Source organism: Larus michahellis, chromosome 8, assembly GCF_964199755.1.
Source record: "Larus michahellis chromosome 8, bLarMic1.1, whole genome shotgun sequence".
Taxonomy (NCBI): Eukaryota; Metazoa; Chordata; class Aves; order Charadriiformes; family Laridae; genus Larus; species Larus michahellis.
The window spans coordinates 2,335,085-2,357,663 of NC_133903.1; the positions used below are offsets into that span (position 1 = coordinate 2,335,085).

At 42.4% G+C, this 22,579-nt stretch overlaps 2 protein-coding genes across 16 annotated transcripts in view; one reads left to right on the forward strand and one right to left on the reverse strand.

Annotated features, from left to right (window-relative positions):
- The window catches only part of GPR146 (G protein-coupled receptor 146), a 51,598-nt gene extending 36,699 nt beyond the window's left edge, over positions 1-14,899 (forward strand). The window contains exons 1-2 of one of the 3 annotated variants that reach the window (XM_074598737.1): positions 6,915-7,747; positions 10,407-14,899. In XM_074598737.1, the coding sequence (XP_074454838.1) occupies positions 10,451-11,455 (1,005 nt within the window). In that variant the 5' untranslated portion in view covers positions 6,915-7,747; positions 10,407-10,450 and the 3' untranslated portion in view covers positions 11,456-14,899. Of the gene's footprint in view, positions 1-6,914; positions 7,748-9,145 lie in introns of those variants that run through there. The other 2 variants (XM_074598738.1, XM_074598736.1) reach the window with 2 other exon arrangements.
- CHLSN (cholesin) overlaps positions 1-22,579 on the reverse strand; it is a 129,007-nt gene that overhangs the window by 69,677 nt on the left and 36,751 nt on the right. For 7 of the 13 annotated variants that reach the window (XM_074598751.1, XM_074598750.1, XM_074598744.1 and 4 more), the window contains one exon: positions 9,348-9,444. The exons of the other annotated variants lie outside the window; for them this stretch is intronic. In XM_074598751.1, coding sequence (XP_074454852.1) covers positions 9,348-9,410 — 63 coding nt within the window. In that variant the 5' untranslated portion in view covers positions 9,411-9,444. The remainder of the gene's footprint in view (positions 1-9,347; positions 9,445-22,579) is intronic. 13 annotated transcript variants of the gene reach the window in all.

Sequence of the window (22,579 nt, forward strand, 5' to 3'; positions counted from 1 at the left end):
AAGCACTAGTATTTATTTCAGCGTCATTTATTTGGCTGTAGTCCCAGGCATTTGTACAAATCCTAGCCAAGGCTTCCCAAAATACCAGGGACAGGAGACCGTGGGCTAACAGGTGGCAGAGGTGGCAAACTCGAGGTGGAGCGTCACGTGTGTTTCTGTAACGGGAGTTTAAAGAGTCCTGCTGTACAGAGTCCTGCTTTACAGAGGTTCCGGAGTCCTTTGCAATTTCTTCCCCCAAAACTACATCTGTTTTTTTGCCCTTGGAACCATTTCCCCAGCTTCATACTGATAAAACGGACCGATAAAACGACACCCGCTATGAATAAGTGAGGAAGCATCCCTGTCCCCACGCCTGTGACAGTACGGCCGGGGACGCCCATCACCCAGCATCACACACCACCCAACGTCACACAACTGAAACCTGCCAAATGCTTTGCAAGCAGGAAGCATTAATGGTCATTTTTGGATTTGGGAGTTTGATGGAAGGGTCATTCCATACACATAGGTGCAATTAGGACCCTAATAAGAGAACCAGTAGACAATTTTGATGAATAAGGGGTAAAACCCCCTGTCACTGCTAAAGCGGCGCGGGGAGCAGCACAGGGCAGGCAATACCTGGACAAATCAGACCCCATTCATGTCGGAATGATGCCTCTTAATTAATTTCAAGCCCCGCGGTAAATGAAAACTCCTACTCCAAATCTTACAGTCTAACAATAGCCACCCGTAGATCAGCATTAATATTGTGCTAGCCCTCCTGAAACGTTCAAGTAAAATATTTTATTCAGACGTTATAAATGTAATGGTAAGATGCAATCAGTAAATATGAAAGTTCATCCAAGAGTCAGCTAGAAAATGGTATTTCCTTCACCAAGCGATAGAAATTAAAAGCCGCAGGAGTGTCAAGAACAAGATGTCTCAGACTTTTGCTGACAATTATCAGAAAGATATCTGTTTATCTCCAACGGATGTGACAAATTTTGAAGTCATTTCAGCCTCAGTGCAACTCTGCTGGGCGCCGATTTTCCCCTTCAAACTCCAAACACAAACCAGTTTTATACTCCTTCTTATAAATGTTAGCTGAGAGAGAACTATGTCAATATTTCTGCATTTACTGGAAAGCTGGTCCCTGCAGCCTGAGCCTGCTTCACAAGAGTTTCCTACCCAGGCAACACGACGGCTTGTTGATCCCTCCCCGGCTCAGCTTTCACTGAGGTTTCTAATAGGAAATGGCATTATATTATAGTTTCCAGGAAAACCACCATCTGTGCCTCCTGTCAGTCTTTGCAACTGGCAGCAAAACATCCGTGGGGAATGTTTTCGTACTGCCAAACTTCGGCGGCGTTCCCTGTCACAAGCGCTAAGCCTGGGTGAAGCCAACAAACAGCGGGTTAAGATAAAAGCTGCTCTTCCCACCCGGCCAGCGCGTTTACAGAGCCGCTCCAGCACCTCCGCCGCTCCCTCCCTGGGGTAAATGCAGGCTGCAATACCTAGAACAGGGATAACTGTCCCTAGGATAAACTCAGTCTGCAATAACTAGAATACAGATAACCTGCATGCGTTTCGATTGGCAAGAATCTGTCTTCTTTACTGGAGTGACGCTGGTTTACGTGGGCCAGAAGCACAATGGTCGGTCCATATACATCCCTTACCTGGGACCCGAGCAACTCCAGAATGCTGGAAACGCGGAGATCCAGCCACGTGCTGTCTCCTAAGAGGTGCAAATGATCGGTTTGCACCTGTGATCTAAACAAAGAAATTAGCTAAACAAAGAAATCTACAATAAAACTGTCATGTAATTTTGTATTTTCTCAAATATTAAAAAGGCCTCAGCAGAAAATTTTAAATCCGTCTCCAAGATCTGATGATCTTTACCCAAAAGAGGGAATGGATGTATTTCATGAATGTGAAACATTTTTTCCCCAAAACCAGTCTCAACTGACTTGTTGTTTTACAGTTTAACTGTCTGTAGATACTGGGGCGGAAAACCCCTATAGTTAAACATTGATGATTATCATATCAGAAGGATCCTTGAATGAAATCGCCCACACAGTGTATTCAATTCCTTAAGTCAGGAAAAATGAACGAAATACTTTCATGCTTTGTCCCACTGGTTTTTGTACCTACTGCGTAAACGTCCTAAGTGCCAGCTACTCTGAACATCAGCATCGCGACAGTAAGATGCTTTCCGAAGGTGCCTGTAATCCTTGTTAGATCCATGGAGCTGAAGTGTTTCATATCAAAAGAAACTGCAACTTCCATTCAGTTTTAAATTAAATGAAAATATTTGCTGTAGTTCCTGGGCTGGTGCGCTCTCCAAGAAACTGAAATTGTATGTTTTAATTAAGTCTGTGGGTTTCTGTGGCTCACCAGTTACAAGCACAGTGGAAATTCTGCCACAGGTTAGATTTTCTAAAAGACTCTTTCACTGAACCACTTAAAGAACTGAATATACAGAGCTACTTTCAGTCATCTTGATAATGAATTTTATTGAAGTTTGTTGCCACTTAGTTTTAAAGTCGGATAGCTGCATCAAACTCAGCTTCCAGTGCTCTGGAAACACGGAGCAGGAACTGCAGCAGAACCAATTGGCTGGTCGTGGTCAACACCCCGAACGGGGCCGTCTACTCTGCTGATGCTTAAAAGCTGTCACTTCTCCTATTCCAGTTATTCCACTTCATAAAATCCAGAACTGGAAACATCTTACGAAGCCTATTTTCTAATACTACATCATTCTAATGATTCCTGTTATTTAATACACCATAAGTTACTGGAAGGGAATATGAATACTAGGAAAATTACAGGGGGTTGTTTTGCATGTAACTCAGTTTTTTAGGTATTACCTAGTGGATATTCCGGCATCTCAAAATTGTATCTCATTTCCGATACCCAGGCAGCTAAGGCTTGCAGACAGGTAACTGCGGTGTAAATTCATACCCTATCTTTAGAACCGCACAAAAATCAGATATTTCACTTTTTGCAGTAATAAAACCTTACGCCACAGCACATCTTTGATGTTTTAAAAGCCGGACTGTTCGAGAAAGGTGAATCCTTTCTCGCTGCAGGTAAATGTTAAAAAAGAAAAGAAAAGTCAGGTTTTCCATGGAGAGGCTCTTGGGGGATCCAGCGCTGAAGCCGGGTCAGGAAGAGGTGGAGCAGGAGAGCAGTGGCACTCAGCTGCCGCTGGGACACAGAGCGTAGGGAATGATCCCATGCAGAGCCCCCGCCAGCGGCGAGGAGGGCATGGCCACCCGCGACCCACCCCCGGGAAAAGGAGCGTTTACCTGGGGCGGCAGATGCGGGCGGCACAGAGCATCTGTGTCTGAACATGGAACTCCTTCCACACAAATCTTTTAATGCCGGGCTGTCTCCTCTCCACAGAACTTGGTCTCCCCAGTTTGCAGATAAATTTTATTTGCCTCTTCTACCGCATAGTACTCGGTTATTACAACCTCCCAGACCACCGCCGCTGCCTACCAGATACAACGCTCTCTTAAAAACACCCTTTGGCAGGTTTTTATTATGGTTTCCAGAGTAGCTGATCTTTTTGTCTTACTTTCTTGGAGTAGATTATCTGTTCTCATAAGCCTTAAGCTGCTTAAAAATTGAGGGGGAGAAAGAGAAAAGAAAAACAATACTGCTTTCCGTTTCTGATGGGCACACACGTTGTTTTGGGCAATCTATAAAGTCTGAAGGCAGAAGAAGTTCTTCAGTTCTAACCTAACATACAGAAGATGCACATCTCGAAAAACGGTTGCCATAACCTAAAATCAAGTTTTCGTCTCTTTCTTGCAAACCAAAGGAGCATCTGAACTGATTTGTGGATGCTTACTGATCCGAGACAGCAATTTCCAGAGACTTACTTCTGACACGGCCTCACACGAACTCGGATTCCAAGAGATGAACAATCAAAATAGAAACAGAGTGTGCAGCTGACATTCTTAACAGTTTTATATTATATGGAATTTTATGTCTGTGTATATATATATATATATATATATATAAAATGGAATAATGTAAACAAAAGGTTAAAACAGAAAAAAGCACATCTCTAGTAGGTTGCCAAGAGGCCAGGGGCAGTAGGCAGATCATGACGGCAGAAGTGGGACGGGAATGCCCAGGCAGCGGCTCTGCAGATGATTTACCCCAAGGATGGTGCTTATAGAAGGAAAGAACAAGCAAGTGACAGCGGCTGCCAATAAAAAAAGGTCACTTAGCAAGTGAGAGAGGGGCCCACGGGAAGGAGTTGAGTTTCGAAGTGCTCTGAAGACAACAAATATTCAGAATTTCTGGAAAAGCAGCGAGTGAGCAATCTCAAAGGCTGGCCAAAGCAAGATGTGAAGACTGATTTCAGGAGCATGAGTATCTCCGTACTCAGTTCCACCTGTGACAGAAATACACCCTGGTAGTTTTTGAGAATTCAATTTTTACTGTTGACTCAACACGCCTAAGATGTCCCACGGGGAAGTAAGAGAGAAGTAAGAAGTGAAAGAGTCTCATACTCGGAAGCCCTGCGATAAGCCTGACATGCCACCGTCTATGTGTCATATGAGCAAATGACGATGGGAGGTGCAGCATTAGCTGTAATGGAGTCATCAGGGAGAGATAAAGAGGAAAATAAGGGCTGGGTAGATGTGAAAAATAAGTTTAAAAAAAAAACCAAACAGGGGGAACTGTACGTAAGCATTTATGGCTGGACAGAAGGAACACTTAAGGAGTAACACTGGACCAAGGGGAGGCAATAAGCTGTAAAACCAGGACCTCCCAGCAGAATCAGGCAGGAGTAGGCAATAGCCGGATTGCAGCAAAGGGCTTTTTAAAAATTCTTTATTATTGTTATGCTGCTACTAAAGCAAGTTCATACTGCAGGGCCGGGTTTAGAGGGAATGGGTTTAGAAAACCAAAAGCTGAGCCTCAGGACGAGGGTGAAACCAGGGGCAGCAGCAGCCCCGCAGCTCACTTGCCAACTCCTGCTCTTGCTTTTGCATTTCTGCTTTTTTAAAACATCCGAGACAGGGTTATATCCAACGCTACTTTATACATCAGTTATTCTTGTAATTCAGTCGTGGCTCCTTTCACGTTATATGGCGCTGAATTAACTACATTATAAAATGGAACCGATATAAATTATAACCATACCACCTGTCAGACTGGTCAATGATTGCACCACAACGGCAGAAATGATAGGGTTGGAAGGGGCCTGTTTTTCAGCCCAGCACCCAGTATCAAGCAGGATTTTCTTCTCCACTAATGCTAAAAGCATTTTATCTGAGCTGTATCATTATATTACAAACAGCAGCAACTGCACAAGGAAAGTACATTCTGAAACCCACTTGCCTGCACTGCTGCATTTTTTTCCCCTCACATCCAACCTGGGCAATCTAGTTTTACTTTTCTGTGTATCCAGCCAAATATACTGTTAATCCCCACGGTATGTATATAAGCTAGTAAGCCGAAAAACATGTCCTGTTGCCCAGCCCACGAGGTAGCAGCAGTGTGACCCTGCATTCTCTCGCACTTGAGAGCTCAGAGCGTTCCCCTTCAGGTACAACTCACTGCAGGTAGGCTGTTTTCCAGAAATACCAATCATCTGTCATTTAAAGTTTTCATAATTAATCCATAAGTAATATTTAGCGTGTCACTTTCAAAAAGCATCTTTAAAACCCCGATGAGTAGCTGACAATCCACCAAGTCCTGGTCGACGCAGCACTTCTGGCCAAACTCCCCAGTTTAGAGACTCACCTAATTGGCAAGAGCTTTATTAGCTACATATGGTTTATAATGATATTACAGCTTGTGAAAACACATATTGAGAGATTAGATAGTCTAGATAAGAGCTATTTCACATATAGACAGTAACAGAGAAGTAGATAAATCATTTATTGGCTAAACAAAAAATCTGCAGAGCAAGAGACGGTGCTACAGCTCGATAAAGGTTTGGGGTTTTTTAAGTCAAATAAAACAATCAGAGCATAGAATGGTCACGCTTGGAACAGTTAACCGACCTGCTCTGCAACTTAGTGCTGCGTTATGAATGAAAATGGCTGTAAAAACCTGGCTGCAGCTATGGGCTGTGTAATGCAACTAAGCAGCACTTCATTTATTCTCATTTAAGTTCATTTTATGCATCTTTTCTAAAATAATCTTTGCCAACAAGCGGTCTTAGCTTTTTGTGCTGTAGCACTGGAAGAAGTTTTCCTTAAGTATTTCATGCAAATTTGTATCTAAAGAAAACCACCTCCAACTTTTGTGACGTGTAAAGAAATTGGCTTTCGGCCAAGCGTCAGAACTCTGAAAGTACTTCTACCCCAACACCTTTCCTGCTTCCCCGTTTCCCCACTGAACTTCCCAGGATTAAAGTCCTTCTTGAGTTTTTTTTCTAAAGACTCGATGCCACAGTTTGGAACACACAGGTACCCACAGCACACACGCAATTCCACCCCTGGGCTATGTACCAAATAGGAATTTTCTGCCATTTGGGAGTTGCAGTGATTTTACAGTATTTATAATGAATTGATAACTACAAACCAAGCAGCACAGACCTTGCGTAAAAAAAACCAACCCTGCAGTCTGATAGAGTAACTCAGCCCAAACTGAGTAGCCATTTGTAGCATTTCTCTGGTATTTATTCCATCAACACCTCCTTAATTTTTAATTAAGAGATTTTTCTTTGGTGCTTATTTGCTACAGAATAACACCTCAGAATCTCTAAATATAAGACAAATTATTTCACAAAAGCACGGCAGCTCTCAGTTTTGGTTGTCAGCATCAGATAAAAACATACTTTGAAGGTAATAACTTTAGTTCATTAGTCTGAGGAGTTTCCATATAAACAGCAGAACCACCACAGTACAAAATTCAGCATGTGATAAATGATCAGCCTACAGTTCGAGAAATTACGAATTGTAAAGGTGTAGAGAATATACAGTCACATCCATTAATTGTGAGTGACACGCAAATACTCTCAGAGCAATCGCCTTTTCAGCTTTTCAAGAAAGGGAACAGAATGGAATCCCGAAAACCACCACAAAATGAGGCTTGCGTCGTAATGCCTTTTCACAACGCCAAAACAATCTCCAAAGTAAAACGCTCAGAAACTTTTCCTCCTAGCACATTACAGACTAGCTCACCTTCGCACGCAGCACGAGCACCCGCGCGCTTCCTAGTACAGTAATTTTTAAGTACTGGTTGTTTAGGACGTACGGCCTATAAAAATGAAACCTCAGAGCTACATACTCTCACCCCAGGTTAAAAATACCCCCCCCCCCCGCCCGCGCTCTCCACCGAGAGCCGCTGACTGCGCTGGCAGGGAATGGAGCTGCCTCTCCGGCGTCCCGGGAGAGCCCCGGCGCGGATGACAGACACCACCATAACAAACCCGCGTGCTCCCAAGCAGCCCGTGTATTTTAAGTAGTAAATCTGAAAGCCAGAGACCGAACCCAGCTGGCTCCGGAGCTCGCTCCCCTCCAGCGAGGGCGGCTGTAACGCGGGGAAGGGAGGAGCCTGCGCCGGCCACAAACTTGGGACTCTCTGGGAGAGGAAAAACAAGTGCGGGGCGGGCAGGGCAGCACACACGGCACGGCACGGCACGGCACGGCACGGCACAGCACGCTGCCCCGCCGCCCAGCACCATGTTCTCCGGCAGAAACAAGCCAGGGCTTTGGAGCCGCCGTCGTGCCTGGGAAACGCGGCTCAGCCGAGGCGCGGGGGTCCGGCTGCGCCGGGGGATGTAAAACCCGAATTGGAGGTAGGAAGGAGGGTGGGCAGCAAGGCTGGGCCGGGGGAAAGGCAGGCTGGGAGCGAGCGGCGGTTAAACCCTCTGCGGTTTAAGTCCTGACTTTGATTTTCCGTGGATCAAGGCGAGAGCAGCCCGCCCCGGGGAGGCGATGGGAGGGCTGTCGGGGCGCCGCAAAGCAGGAGCGCAGCCTTCCCCGCGCCCCGGCGGGACGGGGTCGGGTTAGAGCGGGGGACTCAAACTGCCGCATCCGAAGCATCGTGAGGACGTACCCGCAGACGGTCCCTGAAAACAGAACTGCCTTTGAAATGACAGAAGACAGGGTTGGGTAAGAAACGCGGAGCTGGGCCCCTCCAGCGCAGCCCAGGGGGTCGGTGCCTCCGCAGGTGAGCGACCATTAAACACGGGCGATTTCTACGTTAGTGGCAAAAGTACCTCCATCGGGTAGTTTAGAAATCATCAGCAAAACCTCTTCAGAAAATACTTTCATTTTGGATTTTATTTTTGCCCCTTTCAGAGGTAAGTGTTGTAATTTCGTAAGGTTACTATGTAACACAATGATTTGCCTCCCATTTCTAGCATTAAAATAGAATTGCCTTATTTAACCGCATTTAGAGGCCATAAAGAAAAAAGGGGTAATTACTAAAAATACTTGTGGAACCAGACATGCCCCTGCTCTACAGAATGTAAAGCGAGGTGGCACAGCCTGTTGATCTGAGACAATATCCAGGCAGGTATAATGCGGCTGATGTAATTCAGTCTGGAGCAGTCAAAGGTGCACGCTTAGGGATAACCCTACATAATGGAACGAGGTGATTGTACCCGTGCCTGTGCTTACTCACCCCTGCGCTCACTGTAATGTATATATTTGCAATATCTAGTTCCAGTCTGCTGCTCTGCTTCAATCAAGTCGTAGCAGTTCACTGAGATGTAATTTCGGTTGCCTTCAACTGTGCAAAACAGCCGCCTTTTTTTTTTTTTCTTAAAGAAAACCCCAACAACCTTTCTTAAAAACTTAAAACAACAGATGCTTCCTGAAAATAAAAAAAATGGGGTGTTCTCAGTGCTCAAAAATAGTATGAGGACTGAAAGACAACATAAAGCTATAATACTTTCTACACATATGCAATACTACACCTAAAGAACTGATTTGAAACAAAAAAGTAGAAGGTTTTTTTCCACAAAGGTGAAAGAAAGCTTTGAAAGCAACAGAACTGTATCTCGCACTACTGCCACAGCAGTCGCTTATCTGAGGAAATCCAACACAGGACAGTGGAATAAAAATTTGTCTGCCCAGATAAAATTACTGTATTTTTAGCCTGTTATCTGGCACACGAAACAACTGCAACGGGAAATAAAAAAATGGCAGTTGGCGTGATTCTGGAACAAATTCTGTCCTGTGGCTGACAGGTCGAAGGATTAGCGCTGGGGAGACGCAGCCACACACCTTCGTACGCTTACAAACCCCGCGGTGTGTAATTTCGCCACCCGGTTCACGGAGTACAGCATGTTGTCCAGTAACATTCATTTTGGTTGCACAATGTTTGTTGTGGATTGAATTAAATCTTGTTCTCTCTCTGGAAAGAATGCAGGTACGTGTACTAGTACTTACATGCTGAAAGGGGAGCAGACAAACAACGCCGCATACCTGGCGGTGTCGGGGTGCACGGGACATGGGAAATCACCGGCTGCACTGTCCCAGAAATGGGCTGGCAGGAAAAAAAAAAAAAATCACCATCCCTGTCAGGCTGGGGATGTTCTGAGCTGCACTTCAGAGATTATTTCTTATTTCTGCATTTTTGGAAAGAGGCTTTTCATGACTGCTTTGAAGTTCACTGATTTCAGTTGAAGTGTTACCTCTCTAATGACGATAAAGCAAAGCGAGCGGGACAACAACTCCTGATACCAGCATACTCTTTAAAGAATTCAAGCTATTTTGAGAGGAAATGATAGCTAATTCTTGCCTTTTTGGAAAGTCAGGCTGCCCTGATATTAGGTTCCCTAGACTACAGAGGTCCATTGTTTTTTCAGAACTAAACGGTTATAGGTTGGATGTCTGAATACAAACTGACCTATAAAAAAAACCAAACCTTCATCTCATTTCCCAGTTTCCTCTAGTCTGTCGGTTTTATCAGTGATCCAGTATTCATCCACTGTATTGGATGTGCCCCCTAAGAAACTATCTGCTCAAGAGGGAGCTTATTTAACACCTTAGAGAACTCTCTTCTCCATCTTTTTGCTAAGATTTCTGCTTCAGCTTCCAGCCTTCAATTCTTCAGCAACTACCCTGATATGTTATTAGCTATATAAGAGGAACTGTTTAATCATTTCAAAAAACTTCATACTAATCTTCGTGTATATTACATCAGTACTTACTTTAAAGATATGCAGTTCATGATTTACTTCTGTTGAGTGTCCTGTATCAACTCATTTGCCACTAATTTCATTTAAATTAAAACTTCAGAACATTTACCAGTCTCATGAAATTTTGAGGCACAGGTGACTTTCTTCTAGACTAAGAAGATCAAAATGCATTTCAGTCACTGACCTTAAACTGATCAGTTATGTGAAGTGTACAATGTCTACCTGTAACATGTTTTCTTCGTCCTACATTGCATTTCACTTACAATATAATATGTCAACAATACTTTTTCTATTTCTCTCTCTGTAGAAAAGCTGGTAAGCAGCGGAGAAGAGACACCAGCTAAAATCACTATGTGGAGCTGTGAAACCTTGAACAACAGTACGGGGAGCAGCGAAGACCAGCATCTCTGCCATGACTTCCACCTTGTGCTTTCCGTCTTTTCCCTACTCTACCTCATCATATGCTTCCCAGTCGGGCTGTGTTACAACGGCTTGCTGGTCCTAGTTAACCTCTACAACAAAGCCACCATGACTATGCCAGATGTTTACTTCGTCAACATTGCCATCGCTGGTCTCATCATCAACGCTCTGGCACCGATGTACCTTCTAGGGCTTGCCAATACAAAATGGGCCATCTGGAATTCCAACAATGAAGTTTATATTACTTTACTTATTTTATTCAACGTCTCCTCTTTGGTTACCATGTACTCTACTACGTTGCTCAGTCTGGACTACTACATAGAACGTGCTCTACCTAGAACTTACATGTCAAGCGTGTACAACACCAAGCACGTTTGTGGATTCATATGGGGTGGTGCCATGCTCACAAGTTTTTCATCTCTCCTGTTCTACGTCTGCAATCACGTATCCACTAAAATCATCGAGTGTTCCAAGATGCAGAACAAAGAAGCAGCAGATGCCATCATGGTCTTTATCGGGTACGTCGTACCAGCTATCGCTGTACTGTATGCACTTATATTAATCTTGCGAATACGCAAAGAGGCGACGCCACTGGATCAAGACACTGGACGATTAGATCCATCGGTGCACAGGCTTTTGATTGCCACAGTCTGTACACAGTTCACCTTATGGACACCCTACTACGTTATTCTCTTGGTAAGCACATTTACTAACGCACAAGGAAGAATCGCAGATGAAAATTACCGCCGAATATTACATTTTACCAAGATTTTGTCAAAATTCTTGGCTTTCTCGAGCAGCTTTGTAATGCCTCTGCTCTACAGATATATTAACAAAAACTTTCCCAACAAATTACGACGTTTGCTTAAAAAGATACACTGTGGGAATCAAGGGTGTTCTCACGAACGCACGGTAGTACAGCAAGTGATGACATAGGTGTGAAACCCCCCCGGGTGCCCGGTCCCTGCAGGACTTCGCGTCCCAGCGCTGGGACGGTGACAGCATGGCCATGGCACTCCACTCGGAGGCGATACTGGGAGCCCCAACCCAGCGGCTGGAAGGAGCGTTCCATTACAGTTAAATGAAACAGTCTTAATTTTCAAATAGTTAGTTGTTTGCTGAAGTCTTGTGAGACTCGGGTCTCCGTGCTGCAATACCTGGGACAGCCGACACTTTCAGTGCACTGAACTGCTTTTAAAGCATGAACTCTGTCGTTCTAATATTCCCGTCTGAAGAACTCACTAAGCAGTTTATTGAAGTCTTGACTGAAGACACAGCACCTTGTATCTTGTATAGGAAAAGGTATTGCCTTATTTTCTGTACAAAGAAGTAACAGTGCTTTCCTTGATGAAGTAAATAGTATTTTTCGATGAAGATTATATAGATGATCTTTGCTAGAGATCACATTATCCAATTATACATGCCTGAGTAGTAAATGTTAATTATAAATTAAATTATTTAATTTCTTTCTCCATCACTGAATCCCCTCTAAAAGAAGCCTAATTTACCGTTTTCCGAAATTATTTTCTCGCACAAACTAACCTAAGTTTTAACGTTTATGGTAAAGTGATTATTTTTTTTTCTAGATATAACAATTAACAAAAATGTGTTTTATTTTTCCAGTGCTTTGTTTGCATCCTAAAACATTTCAAGAATTCAGAAATATTTATTAACTAATTCTAAGGGAACTGAGAGATGTTTGTTCCGCGTATTAAAATGAAGGACACGGTGGTTTACAAAGTTAAATCAAAATTTAACTAGTAAAGAATGTCTGGCTAAGTGTTATGGTCCACATATGTTCATGTAACAAGAGTAATTATCTTAAAAATAAATATGTTTATGATTAACATTTTGTACTTTCAAGAGATATGTTTGCAACAAATAAATTAAAGTCTCTTTAATCTAGGGCATCACTGGAGGTTTGGAAACCATACAAAATCCTTCTATCCATACAAGATTTTAAAATGGGAGCAATATATAGGCATCCCAGTCAGCATCAGCTTTTTGCTGACCTCTCAGAACTGGAGTGCCTCCCAATGGGATTCCTGAAGACGCAATAAATAGGTAGTTTCTGTATTTCACAGTGGGGATGAAGAAATCCAACCCAGCTTGCCAGATTTTACTGACCATCTGAAATACAATAAGAAACACAAACACGCTGCAGGAAGCAAGTGACGTTACCCACAACAGCAGAGTAGGAAGCACCGACCCCAAACCGACCTGTTCCCGGGCTGCTGTCGCGTTATTCCCGCCAGAGGGGCGGAGAAGTTAAACTGAGATTCTCCCACAGGTTCGGGGGCAGCAAGACATCTTTGTCACCCCCCCTGCACCACGGCAGAATCACTTCATTGCTTCATCTGTCACAACACATCTCAAATTCCACATCACTTTATTCCAAAAAATGTGGCTTTTCAAGCCTCTGGTATGGAAAAAACACGGAGCGAACCCAGAATTGAGCCTTTTCCATCACTTACAGCACAATCTCGTCTGCTAATTGGTCCTAATTTGTCAGGATAGAGATACGCTGAAGTTCTAAGTGGGAAGCAGGGGAGGAACAGCCTCTTAGATCTTGTTCTTTCTCTTCAACGTTATTCAAGTAATTTCATCTCATAGCCAGCTTCGCCTGTCTTCATACACAAGCATCGCAAAGTTGTCAACATTCTGGTGGAAGACTCTGCATTAATCTTCACTTTTTTAATAGCTTTTCATAGGTTATTGAATTTCTTTTAACCCTTAAACCCTATAGAGTAAAAAAACCTATTTCTACGGCCTTTCTCTACCTGAAAACTACATCAATTTACTTCATAGTTTTAGCCTGCTGATGAAAACCATGTTAAGGATTCAAGCCTTTCTTTATCACTGTGTCTGATTCACACAGTAATTTATAGTGCCTCTGTGCTGACACGATACCGGCTGCTTTGGCAAACCACTGGGTTCATTGGTTGGGGTTTTTTTCCCCTTAACTTGAGAGGTTTTCTATGAATTTCTACCCATCTTGAGCTTTCAAGCATACTTCCACACGGGAGTGCTTAAGACAGAAATCTTTCCTCACAACTGTCAAACAAACAGGCTCCTCATCCCTTCCCAGGAAAACGAGGTTTCCTAATGCACCACATTAAATACCTCATGTAAAATCTGTTAAAGAAATTCCGTCCCATTATGCAGGAAAAATTCCAGCAGGGAGGAACTGGCTTATCTGGTGTGAATAGAGGCCCGCAGAGCTGGGACCCTGCCAGGACGGTGTGGCTCGACAGGCAGCACTAAGGGCAATTTTAACTCCATTGTTGCTCCTTTACTTCCCCTTCCCCGAAGGGATCTGACTGGCTGCCTCTAACAGGATGCACACGTTGATTCCTCTTCCTTTCTCTCCTGTTAAATTCCCGGTTTCAGACCACGGCTCTTTTATCATTTACCTTTTTCTCTTGTCTTTTCCCCTTCTCCGCGCTATTTATTTAATTTTCATTTTGCTCCCCTGTTCCTATCCATGCTTGGTCTTGTACACGTGGTACCGTTCACCGCTCGCCTTTACTTCATTGCACCGACTCCTTTACAATGACCCAAATCTCATTCAACAATTTGACATTACAAATGGATTTCCGTAATAAAATGGAAGCTGCTATTTAAGAGATGGAGAAAGAACAAGTTTTTAGATAACTTATCCTGAATTTTGATTTTTTTCCTGATCTTTTTTATTGCAGCAGAGTTAAGTATGTTCGTGTGTATCCTTGATGATACACTAAATGTGATGGCAATTACAAAGAACTTTCATAATTTAATGGACAAGACTGATACCCGCTCAACTTTTTTTAAGAGTTAATTTGATCTATTAGTTGCCTCAAAGAAACTGTGCCATGGAGCTGCCTGTTCTCTTAAGGAAATTCTGAACTTAATTGCAGCACCCTCCCATGGTATGTCTTAAAAAACAGTATCCCAAAAAAGCGAGAACTTTGCCATATTTATTTTTAAAAAAAGTAGATGAGCAAGTGCAGTGAAATACTTCAGGAAATACCTGGTATCATAAATATGAACAAATCTTTAATACACAAAGTTCTCAAGAATGGGGCCTTTCCATTTCACGTACCTGAAGGTTTCTGATGAGCGTAAATAGGTGCTTATCTATTTCACATTTAAATAAATATGAATAAAATAGTGTATATATGCAAGATAAAAATCAGCCTACTGATGTAAAAAGAATCTGCAAAGAATTTATTAAATTATTTTTTCCTCAAAGTGTATCATTTAAATGTAAACCTCGGAACAGTAAGGTGTGTACTGTATGTTTCTGTCCGTATGTACTGTATACTAGAAAGTAAGCACTAGTTAAGTGCCACTATTAACAGTGTTATTTTCTCACAAAATTAAATTTAATATTTGAGTTGATCTGTGGCTTATAGCTCTCTTGCTGAACGGTCAATTAAGTCAAATCAATGAACTAATAAAAACGTTGCTTTCTGCTTAAACTACGAACATCGGTAGCTGCAGACAGGTCCGTGTTGACGAACCCAGCAGAGGTCCCAGCTTCTAAAGTCTTCAGCTGAGAATCAAATTAAGCTGGTCTCTGAAGACCTAATTTCAGTTAATGAAGGAAAGTGATCAACCCCTAGAAAATTTCTGGTTCTACTACAGCGAAGAGACATGGCCTTCAATATTCTGTCAAAATACTCTAGAAATGGGCTTTCTGCAACGCTTCACAAAGGAACTATTGACTCATAAATTCTCAATAAAAAGTGTTGAAGTGTGTCTGGTCAGGAAGATGTGTGATTTTCTTTTTTTAAGCCTTCCTAATAAAAACCTGTTAGGGACAAGGTTAAACTCGTGTTGCTTTCCTGAACGAAAACACAACAAATTGCATGACTGGGATGTCAAATGGTCAGATTTTCCAGGCCGTTTTGACATCATTAAAATCTCACTGTAGCATGAAGTGAGCTGGGAGTGAGAGCAAAAAGGGCCACAGCCCCCAACTCTTTTCAGCATGAGGAATCCTGCAGCTCACAGGAGAGCGTGACACTGCACCCCAGGAATGCGGGGTGGTGAGGAACGCGCACAGCCACCGCGTCCTTGTCACTTCCTCTCCTCTGTGCTGCCACAAACGAGATCTCGGACATCAGCTCCCTGCAGAAACGCTCCTGGTTCCCACAACAACGGAACAGGACAACCCATACCTTGGCAGCCCGAAGAAAATTTAGCTTTAAGAATATAACGTGCCTCATAATCCATTTATTGCAGTAACCACTGCATACAACCAAAAGATCACTCTCCATGGATCAGTTAGCGTACCCCACATATATGAAAATATTTTCCTGGCTGTACTTTCAAAATTAGTTAATGTTCCCTTTAAATTTTCTGTAAAGCGTAGGAAGACAGCAAGTAGAAGCAAACTCTATTCAAAATGGTTATGGGTGAATTCCATAAAGAAAAAAAACCACCTTAGTCCAAGGCACTTCTAAGTGTTGAGTCTCACTGAGAAATAAATTAAAATGGCAACTGTGAAAGTGGAAGTTGCAATATTATATCGTTTAGTTAAAGCCTAGTAGCTGACAAGATGCCCTTACTTCCATATAATGGTTTAAGGAGTATTTTCTGTTACTCTAATTGGAGAGCCAGCGTCTCTAAACAGAGTGGTGATTTTCTGATACTTCAACTCCTCAGGGCTTTAAGATATAACCATTATACATAAAAAGGCTGTTTCTCATCTGGATTAGTAAAGTTCCTTTTACACAACATAGACTTGAAGGATCTTAAATGCTAGTTAAGAAGCAGCAAGTAGTGAGCCTACAGGTTTGCAAAGGGTGAACTTCTTACTGCAAATTTTTATGCAACTTTTTACTTGCATAAATGCAAGTAAAAAAAAAAAAAAAGAGTTGATCGGGTACAACCAATTCAATAGCTATACACTCATACGAACCAGGCCAACAGGGCACCAGAATCTGCCCTTTTCATGGAATGGTTTGGGTTGGAAGGGACCTTAAAGCCCACCCAGTGCCACCCCCTGCCCTGGGCAGGGACACCTCCCACCAGCCCAGGTTGCTCCAAGCCCCGTCCAACCTGGCCTTGAACCCCTCCAGGGATGGGGCAGCCACAGCTTCTCTGGGCAACTCTTTTCTGTCAATATAAAGAGATTTCACTGAAGACAACCACATTTTGGAGCAGTCGCTGAAAATATGCATTTAACTATCATATAATGGGAACCTTGGGGCCTATTTTCCTAAGAAAATATGACACCTCTACCAGGAAACTCAAAGGGAAGTAACACTTTTTTTTTAAAAAAAAAACCCTAAGATTCAATTAAATTGTTTTTGTGCTATGGATATGTATGTAGCTAAACCCCCGTTTATCATTGCTCATTAAAAATGAAAGCAGTGCAGCGCTGGAGACCTTCTCGTGAGCTTCACCGCAGCGGCTCAGGGCCGGTAAAGAGAAAAGCAAAGCAGGAGCGGGGCGAGCGCCGCGCTGGGCTCTGCTGGGCGCCCGGAGAAGTACCCGCTTCTGCCCAAGCTGCTGCAGCTGTAAAGTGCTCAACGCACTGCTGAATCTGAAACATATGCTCCAAGATTAATTTTTGCAGTTTCTTACTAAGTGAAACCTCGTGCACGTCTTAACCATCTCACGTGAAGTTTTTTGCGAGTGAAAGCCACCTAAAGGAGCAAGCCCAGCTGCGCACACTGCCGCCCCAACTCATCTCAGGTGTGAAATCTTTCCTCTGCTGTATTTCCTTTAGCTTTCCATTATACATCAAAACACTTTGACATATGCAGAATACACTCTTTTCTCATCACAGATAAGAGGATTTATTATCCACTCTCATTCTGCTTTCTTCCCACCAAGTCCTTTCCTTACCTTGGAAGTCCATGAGATTTCCTTCTATTCCTTCCTTCTAAAGAACTGGCACTTTTAATCACATTCACAACAGTGGTCTTAATTATTCAGCCTACAGCAGGCAGAGTTCTTGTATTATTACAAATCCTGACAGTAAGAGATTTTTAAAACACCAGATTCTTATCAGAATATTTATGAATTAAGCACATAAATATATTTTAAAAAAATACTTCCTACCAAAAGTTCGTTAAGACAAACAAAATTTATAACCAGAAAAAGAATCCATTTTATCTAGCTTAAAAGTCTTAACGATGCGTTATATGAAAAGATAAATAAGCAGCAGCAGAAATAATCCCAACTTGGAGACCTGGAGAAGGGACTAATAAGAAAAGAAACAGGTTTACAACTAGAGACACCCTGCAGGAACTGCACCTGCACGCATACAGGAGGAGGAATTCTGCTATCAAAATGCAGAGAGAGTGCTCAACTCTGGATCAGTTAACATTCAAAAACACAGAATTAATCTTCAAAATTACAGTTGTTTTATCACAAACGTCACTGATACCAATAGGAAGTTCTGCTCATCGCTTGTATGTGACCTGATGCATTACCAATTACAAAATTAATTGAAAAGACTAGTTTTAGCAATGAAGTTTGCAAATTTGAGCTAAAACTTATCTTGAAGCCAGTAGAATTTCCACAACTGCTTCTTAACTCATCTCTAAAACCTTTAAAAGATCATTTCGAAATTACTTCTGGTATGAGGTTATCAAAGCCGTTTTAGAAACTCCATCTGGTGGTCACTAGCAGAAATTCTCCTGCAGTTCCCAAAAGCAGTACTGTCAGTAAAACTAATTAAAAGATTTCAGTTAATCATTAGAAAAGAAAAAAAATAAAAATCAGTCCCAGTTTCTGGTTGAACACAGATTTGTACGAGCTGGTCCTGTCTGCAAACATAAGGGTATTGCTGCAAGTATTTGCAAGAAGAAACAAAATTAACTGTAACTTCTACGACAAACCGCTGCGGGGAGGATGAGGCAGGTAAGAGAAAATTCTGCTGCAAGAAACAAATCTCAGCAACGGTTAATTTTGCTTTTGAACCTAACAGAAGGATATTTAAACAGGCTATTAGGTCTGATTATTCACAAGAAAGAAATATTTATAAAAAAGCATGTGTTTCTTGTATTGTTTTACGAACCATCTGGTACTAGTCACTGTGGCTGACAAGATGCTCAAAGATCAAAGGACGCGCCATTCCCATCCAGCTCCAGAGCACTGTAACTCTTTCTAATTAAGTTATGGTTTCACTACTTCACAATGAAATAGATTTCATACTTAATTAATACTCAAGTTTCTCCAATTTTTCAGGTCAGCCTACGTGCAATTAAATAATCATTCGAGCACCTGCAGTGCTATGCAGAGACCAGCTCTTTTGTAAAACTTGCCATTAGAAAAAGCTTTTTTCCGCCTTTTAATAGAAGTAGAGTATTATTTGGAAATAAGGGCAATTTTTGAGCTCTCGCGGCTGAGTTACACAGATGATCTACCCATACCGAGGAATTTATTTTGTGATTGATAGAAACATTACTGTACAGTAATAATAATAAAACACTGTTTATAAAACAACTTACATTACAAACAATGCCCAAATAAGCCAATATAAAAATCACTAATAGTGAATCACGGGCAAGCAACCCTGAGATGTGAAGGCGGCAGTCACACGGCGCAGAGCATTCCTCCAGAATAAAAAGAGGAAATGTTGATTTACAGCCAGCCTCTGAGGCACAGGTAATTATTAATACCAGTGCTTATGTATACACATCCCCAACTTGTGCTTTTTTAACCCTATCCAAGCAGAGGGCTCCGAGGAAAGCCAGTAAGACCATCAGATTTTACTAATTCATATAGCTCCATGTACCTTATAACTCAATGTACGCATCTGAATTCCATTAAAACAAAAACAAAACAAAAACCACACACTCAAAAAACCCTTCCAAAACGAAACATGCAGGGACTATAATACAATAAAGACACGCAAGCTTTTTGTTCTAAAATTCATCCATAAGCAAAATTCCCTTAACTTTCTTCAAGCTAGCAATTCTTGGCTTTGTGTACAACTTCCCTACTTCTCCCCCCCCTTTTTTTATGTCAAAGGCCTAATGTTCCATGGTCTTTTAATCAAGGACACAAATTTGCTTGCTGTCAAGTAAAAAAAAAAAAAGGCTGAACACACATAAAATTAAAAGCAAGAACACACAAGAACAATTTCACGCTGACTGGCAACTGTGCATCAATATATCAAAAGCCTTCGCATAGATGATCTTCTCAAAAATTAAGGGCTTTTTCCAGGAATCTTGAAGTTATTGCATTCATACAAGTAGCCTTAAGGTGCTAAAATGCCACCAAGAAAAGCTTCCAATACGTCAGCTGAGCTGTCGAATAGTGAATCAAGGCAATCTTTGACTAAATCCTTGGCTAATATCCCATGCTGATTTTTTTTTTTTGTTACATAACGACACTAGAGGAAAAATTAAGATGGAAATACATGGTAGTTTATGAAAAATATCTTTAAAAAACATCGTAGACTATTTCACAACTCAAAATTCCAGTAACGCAGAGATTGCTTTTCATCATAATACGCTGGGGAACAGGCAATAACAGCCATTTAATATTCCAAAACAACTCTATCATACTACACAGGGACAGTTTTCTTAATGACGTTACATCCAAAAGGCAATAAAAATATATGTTAATTGAGAGCAGAAGACACCACCATAGTCCAAAACCAGACTTGAAGCTTCTCATGCAGGATCAGCTCCCTGGGGATAACCATTCCCCCCCCAGAGCAGCCAGTCCAACCCTTAGACTGGGAGCTACGGCAGGCGCTGGGCTCAGTCCCTGGTGACTGTGGCCACTCGCTGCTGCACCGAGCAACCAGGAGTCCCCCTCCTCACAGGAGCACCACCACTCCGCGAGCAGCTGACCACCGGGATTCATAGGAAAGATGACCAAGGCAGAATCACCATCTCCATAACGCTTTACTGGACAGATCTGAGTTAAGCCAGAGAGTAAAAAGACTGAAATCTTCATGGTTTCAGCATCTCACAAGCCAGAAGCGCTGAACAGTGTTTGTTAGAGAAGATGGAGAAGTTTCTCTCACCTGGCGTACATGTATATGACAGAAAGAGACCTTACTTCAACTGAAACCTACTGTCAGGGATCCGTACTCTGTGAAACACATCAGTAACACAGGTCATAGAATCACAGAATGGTCTGGGTTGGAGGGGACCTTAAAGACCATCTCGTTCTGCCCCCCCGCCCTGGGCAGGGACACCTCCCACCAGCCCAGGTTGCTCCAAGCCCCGTCCAACCTGGCCTTGAACCCCTCCAGGGATGGCACAACTTCTCTGGGCAACCTGTTCCAAAGGTCAATTAAGAGAAATTAGTGGGTTTGGTCAAAAGGAAAGTGGCTCACATCTGCTTTCTTTGTAATAAATCTGTCACACTCTACTAGATACGTTTATTTTGCCATAGGAACAGTAAGATGCGTTAAAAACTACACAAGAGTTTTGCCCACTGCAGCACGCTGTAGGCAGCTGGTGGAATTATATCTGTTACCAGCCAAGCCTTAAATATTGTCACTGCATCTCACAATTATTTAACTTCTAAAACTTCTACCTTTCCTGCCTCCACCCCATCCAGAACATCGTTATCATACATCAACTTCTTCCATTGAGAGCATGTATACTAACGCATACTAATCACCAAAAAAATCATAAATCACTAGAAAATAGTAGTAAAATTATGCATCATCCCAAACTCAGTCACTTAACCACCATTTTTTTTTTGGCAGTTTTATGAAAAGTCTGCACAACCAAACACTAGTTTGTTTGCCACTGTTCTCACATGACTCGCACCCTGATCATTTAAGCAAATTAAATGAACTGGTTTATTGTTTAAGGAAAGACACAGCTGGTCACACCACAGCAATATCTTGCTTTGCTTCTAGTAACGCATTAACCGTGACAATAACGGCGCAGGGAGCTGCTGCCAAAACCACACCACCGAGCTTTTCAGATACCTCAGACTGTGCTTTGTCCGTTTCCACAGACGAGGCAGAATCGCAGCTATCGAGATAGAAATTAGCACAGTCTAAACAGAATAAAGAATATGGAGTCGGGAAACCTTGATTTTCTAACCTCTACTTCTCCTCTGGCTTTCAATTTAGTCCATCAACTTGGAAGGATGAATTTCTCAGTAGCCAAGTTTCTCCACCTGTAAAATGGGGACACTTTGTGCTGTGATTCTCTGAAACCATGCACACGTTCTGAAATTGCAGTGTGCTACTTGCTCCCGATTCAAAGAATAATAGATATTCTTGCCCTCAAAATACAACTGAATAATGTTTGTAAACGTGAACATAATTTTGAAGATTGGAGCTTTCTCTTAGTTGGGGTTTTGGGGGCCTTTTTTTTTTTTTGTAAAAAAAAAAAATGGAGGCGTAAGAAATAAGCTTTCCTCTTTTTGCTTTTCTGGTTCTATTTATATAATTTTTCTCATTAGAGGATAAGCTGCCTCGGAGCTCTGCTCTACACCACCTTGCATTGTCAGGAAAGCAGTTACTGAATAACAGGAAACGCAGTCTTAACACTGCTGTGTCAGGGCTTATCTTCACTCGAGTTCCTCCGTGCTCACCGATTGCTAATTAACTCCAAATAGTTTAAACCTTTCTAAGAGTGGTTTGAATATTCCTTAAACTTTCAGTGCGGCCATTACTTTGCCTTTATTTTACTAATAATCACAAAGGGCACAGACAGATAGCCTTGGCTACATCCACCCAATGCAACTCCACCAGAAGCACCCAGTCCAGCTGGTGGCTGGGGGCCCTCAGCCAAGAAGTGACTGTCCCCCCCAGCAGAGCCATGGTTATCCATCACAGGCCTCTCCGGACCATTTCAGTGGGAACTACGACCACCACCCCATGGCACAGCTGCTTGGCACGGCCTCACCTGCACACACCAGCCATTCCGCAAGCTAAAAAGTCAAGTTAGTCTCTTCCAGTCGAGGGCCAGATACTTTCTGGAGTTTTCCTGCAATTTCAAAGCCAATCGTTTGAGGATGCTTACGTAGTTTAGCGTGCTCTCTGCACAGCCCCGAGTCCAAGGAACAATGAGGTGACACTTCAAATTTGCGTCTTGCATGGAAAATCACCAGTTAAAAAAAAAAAATTGCCTGACTTGCACA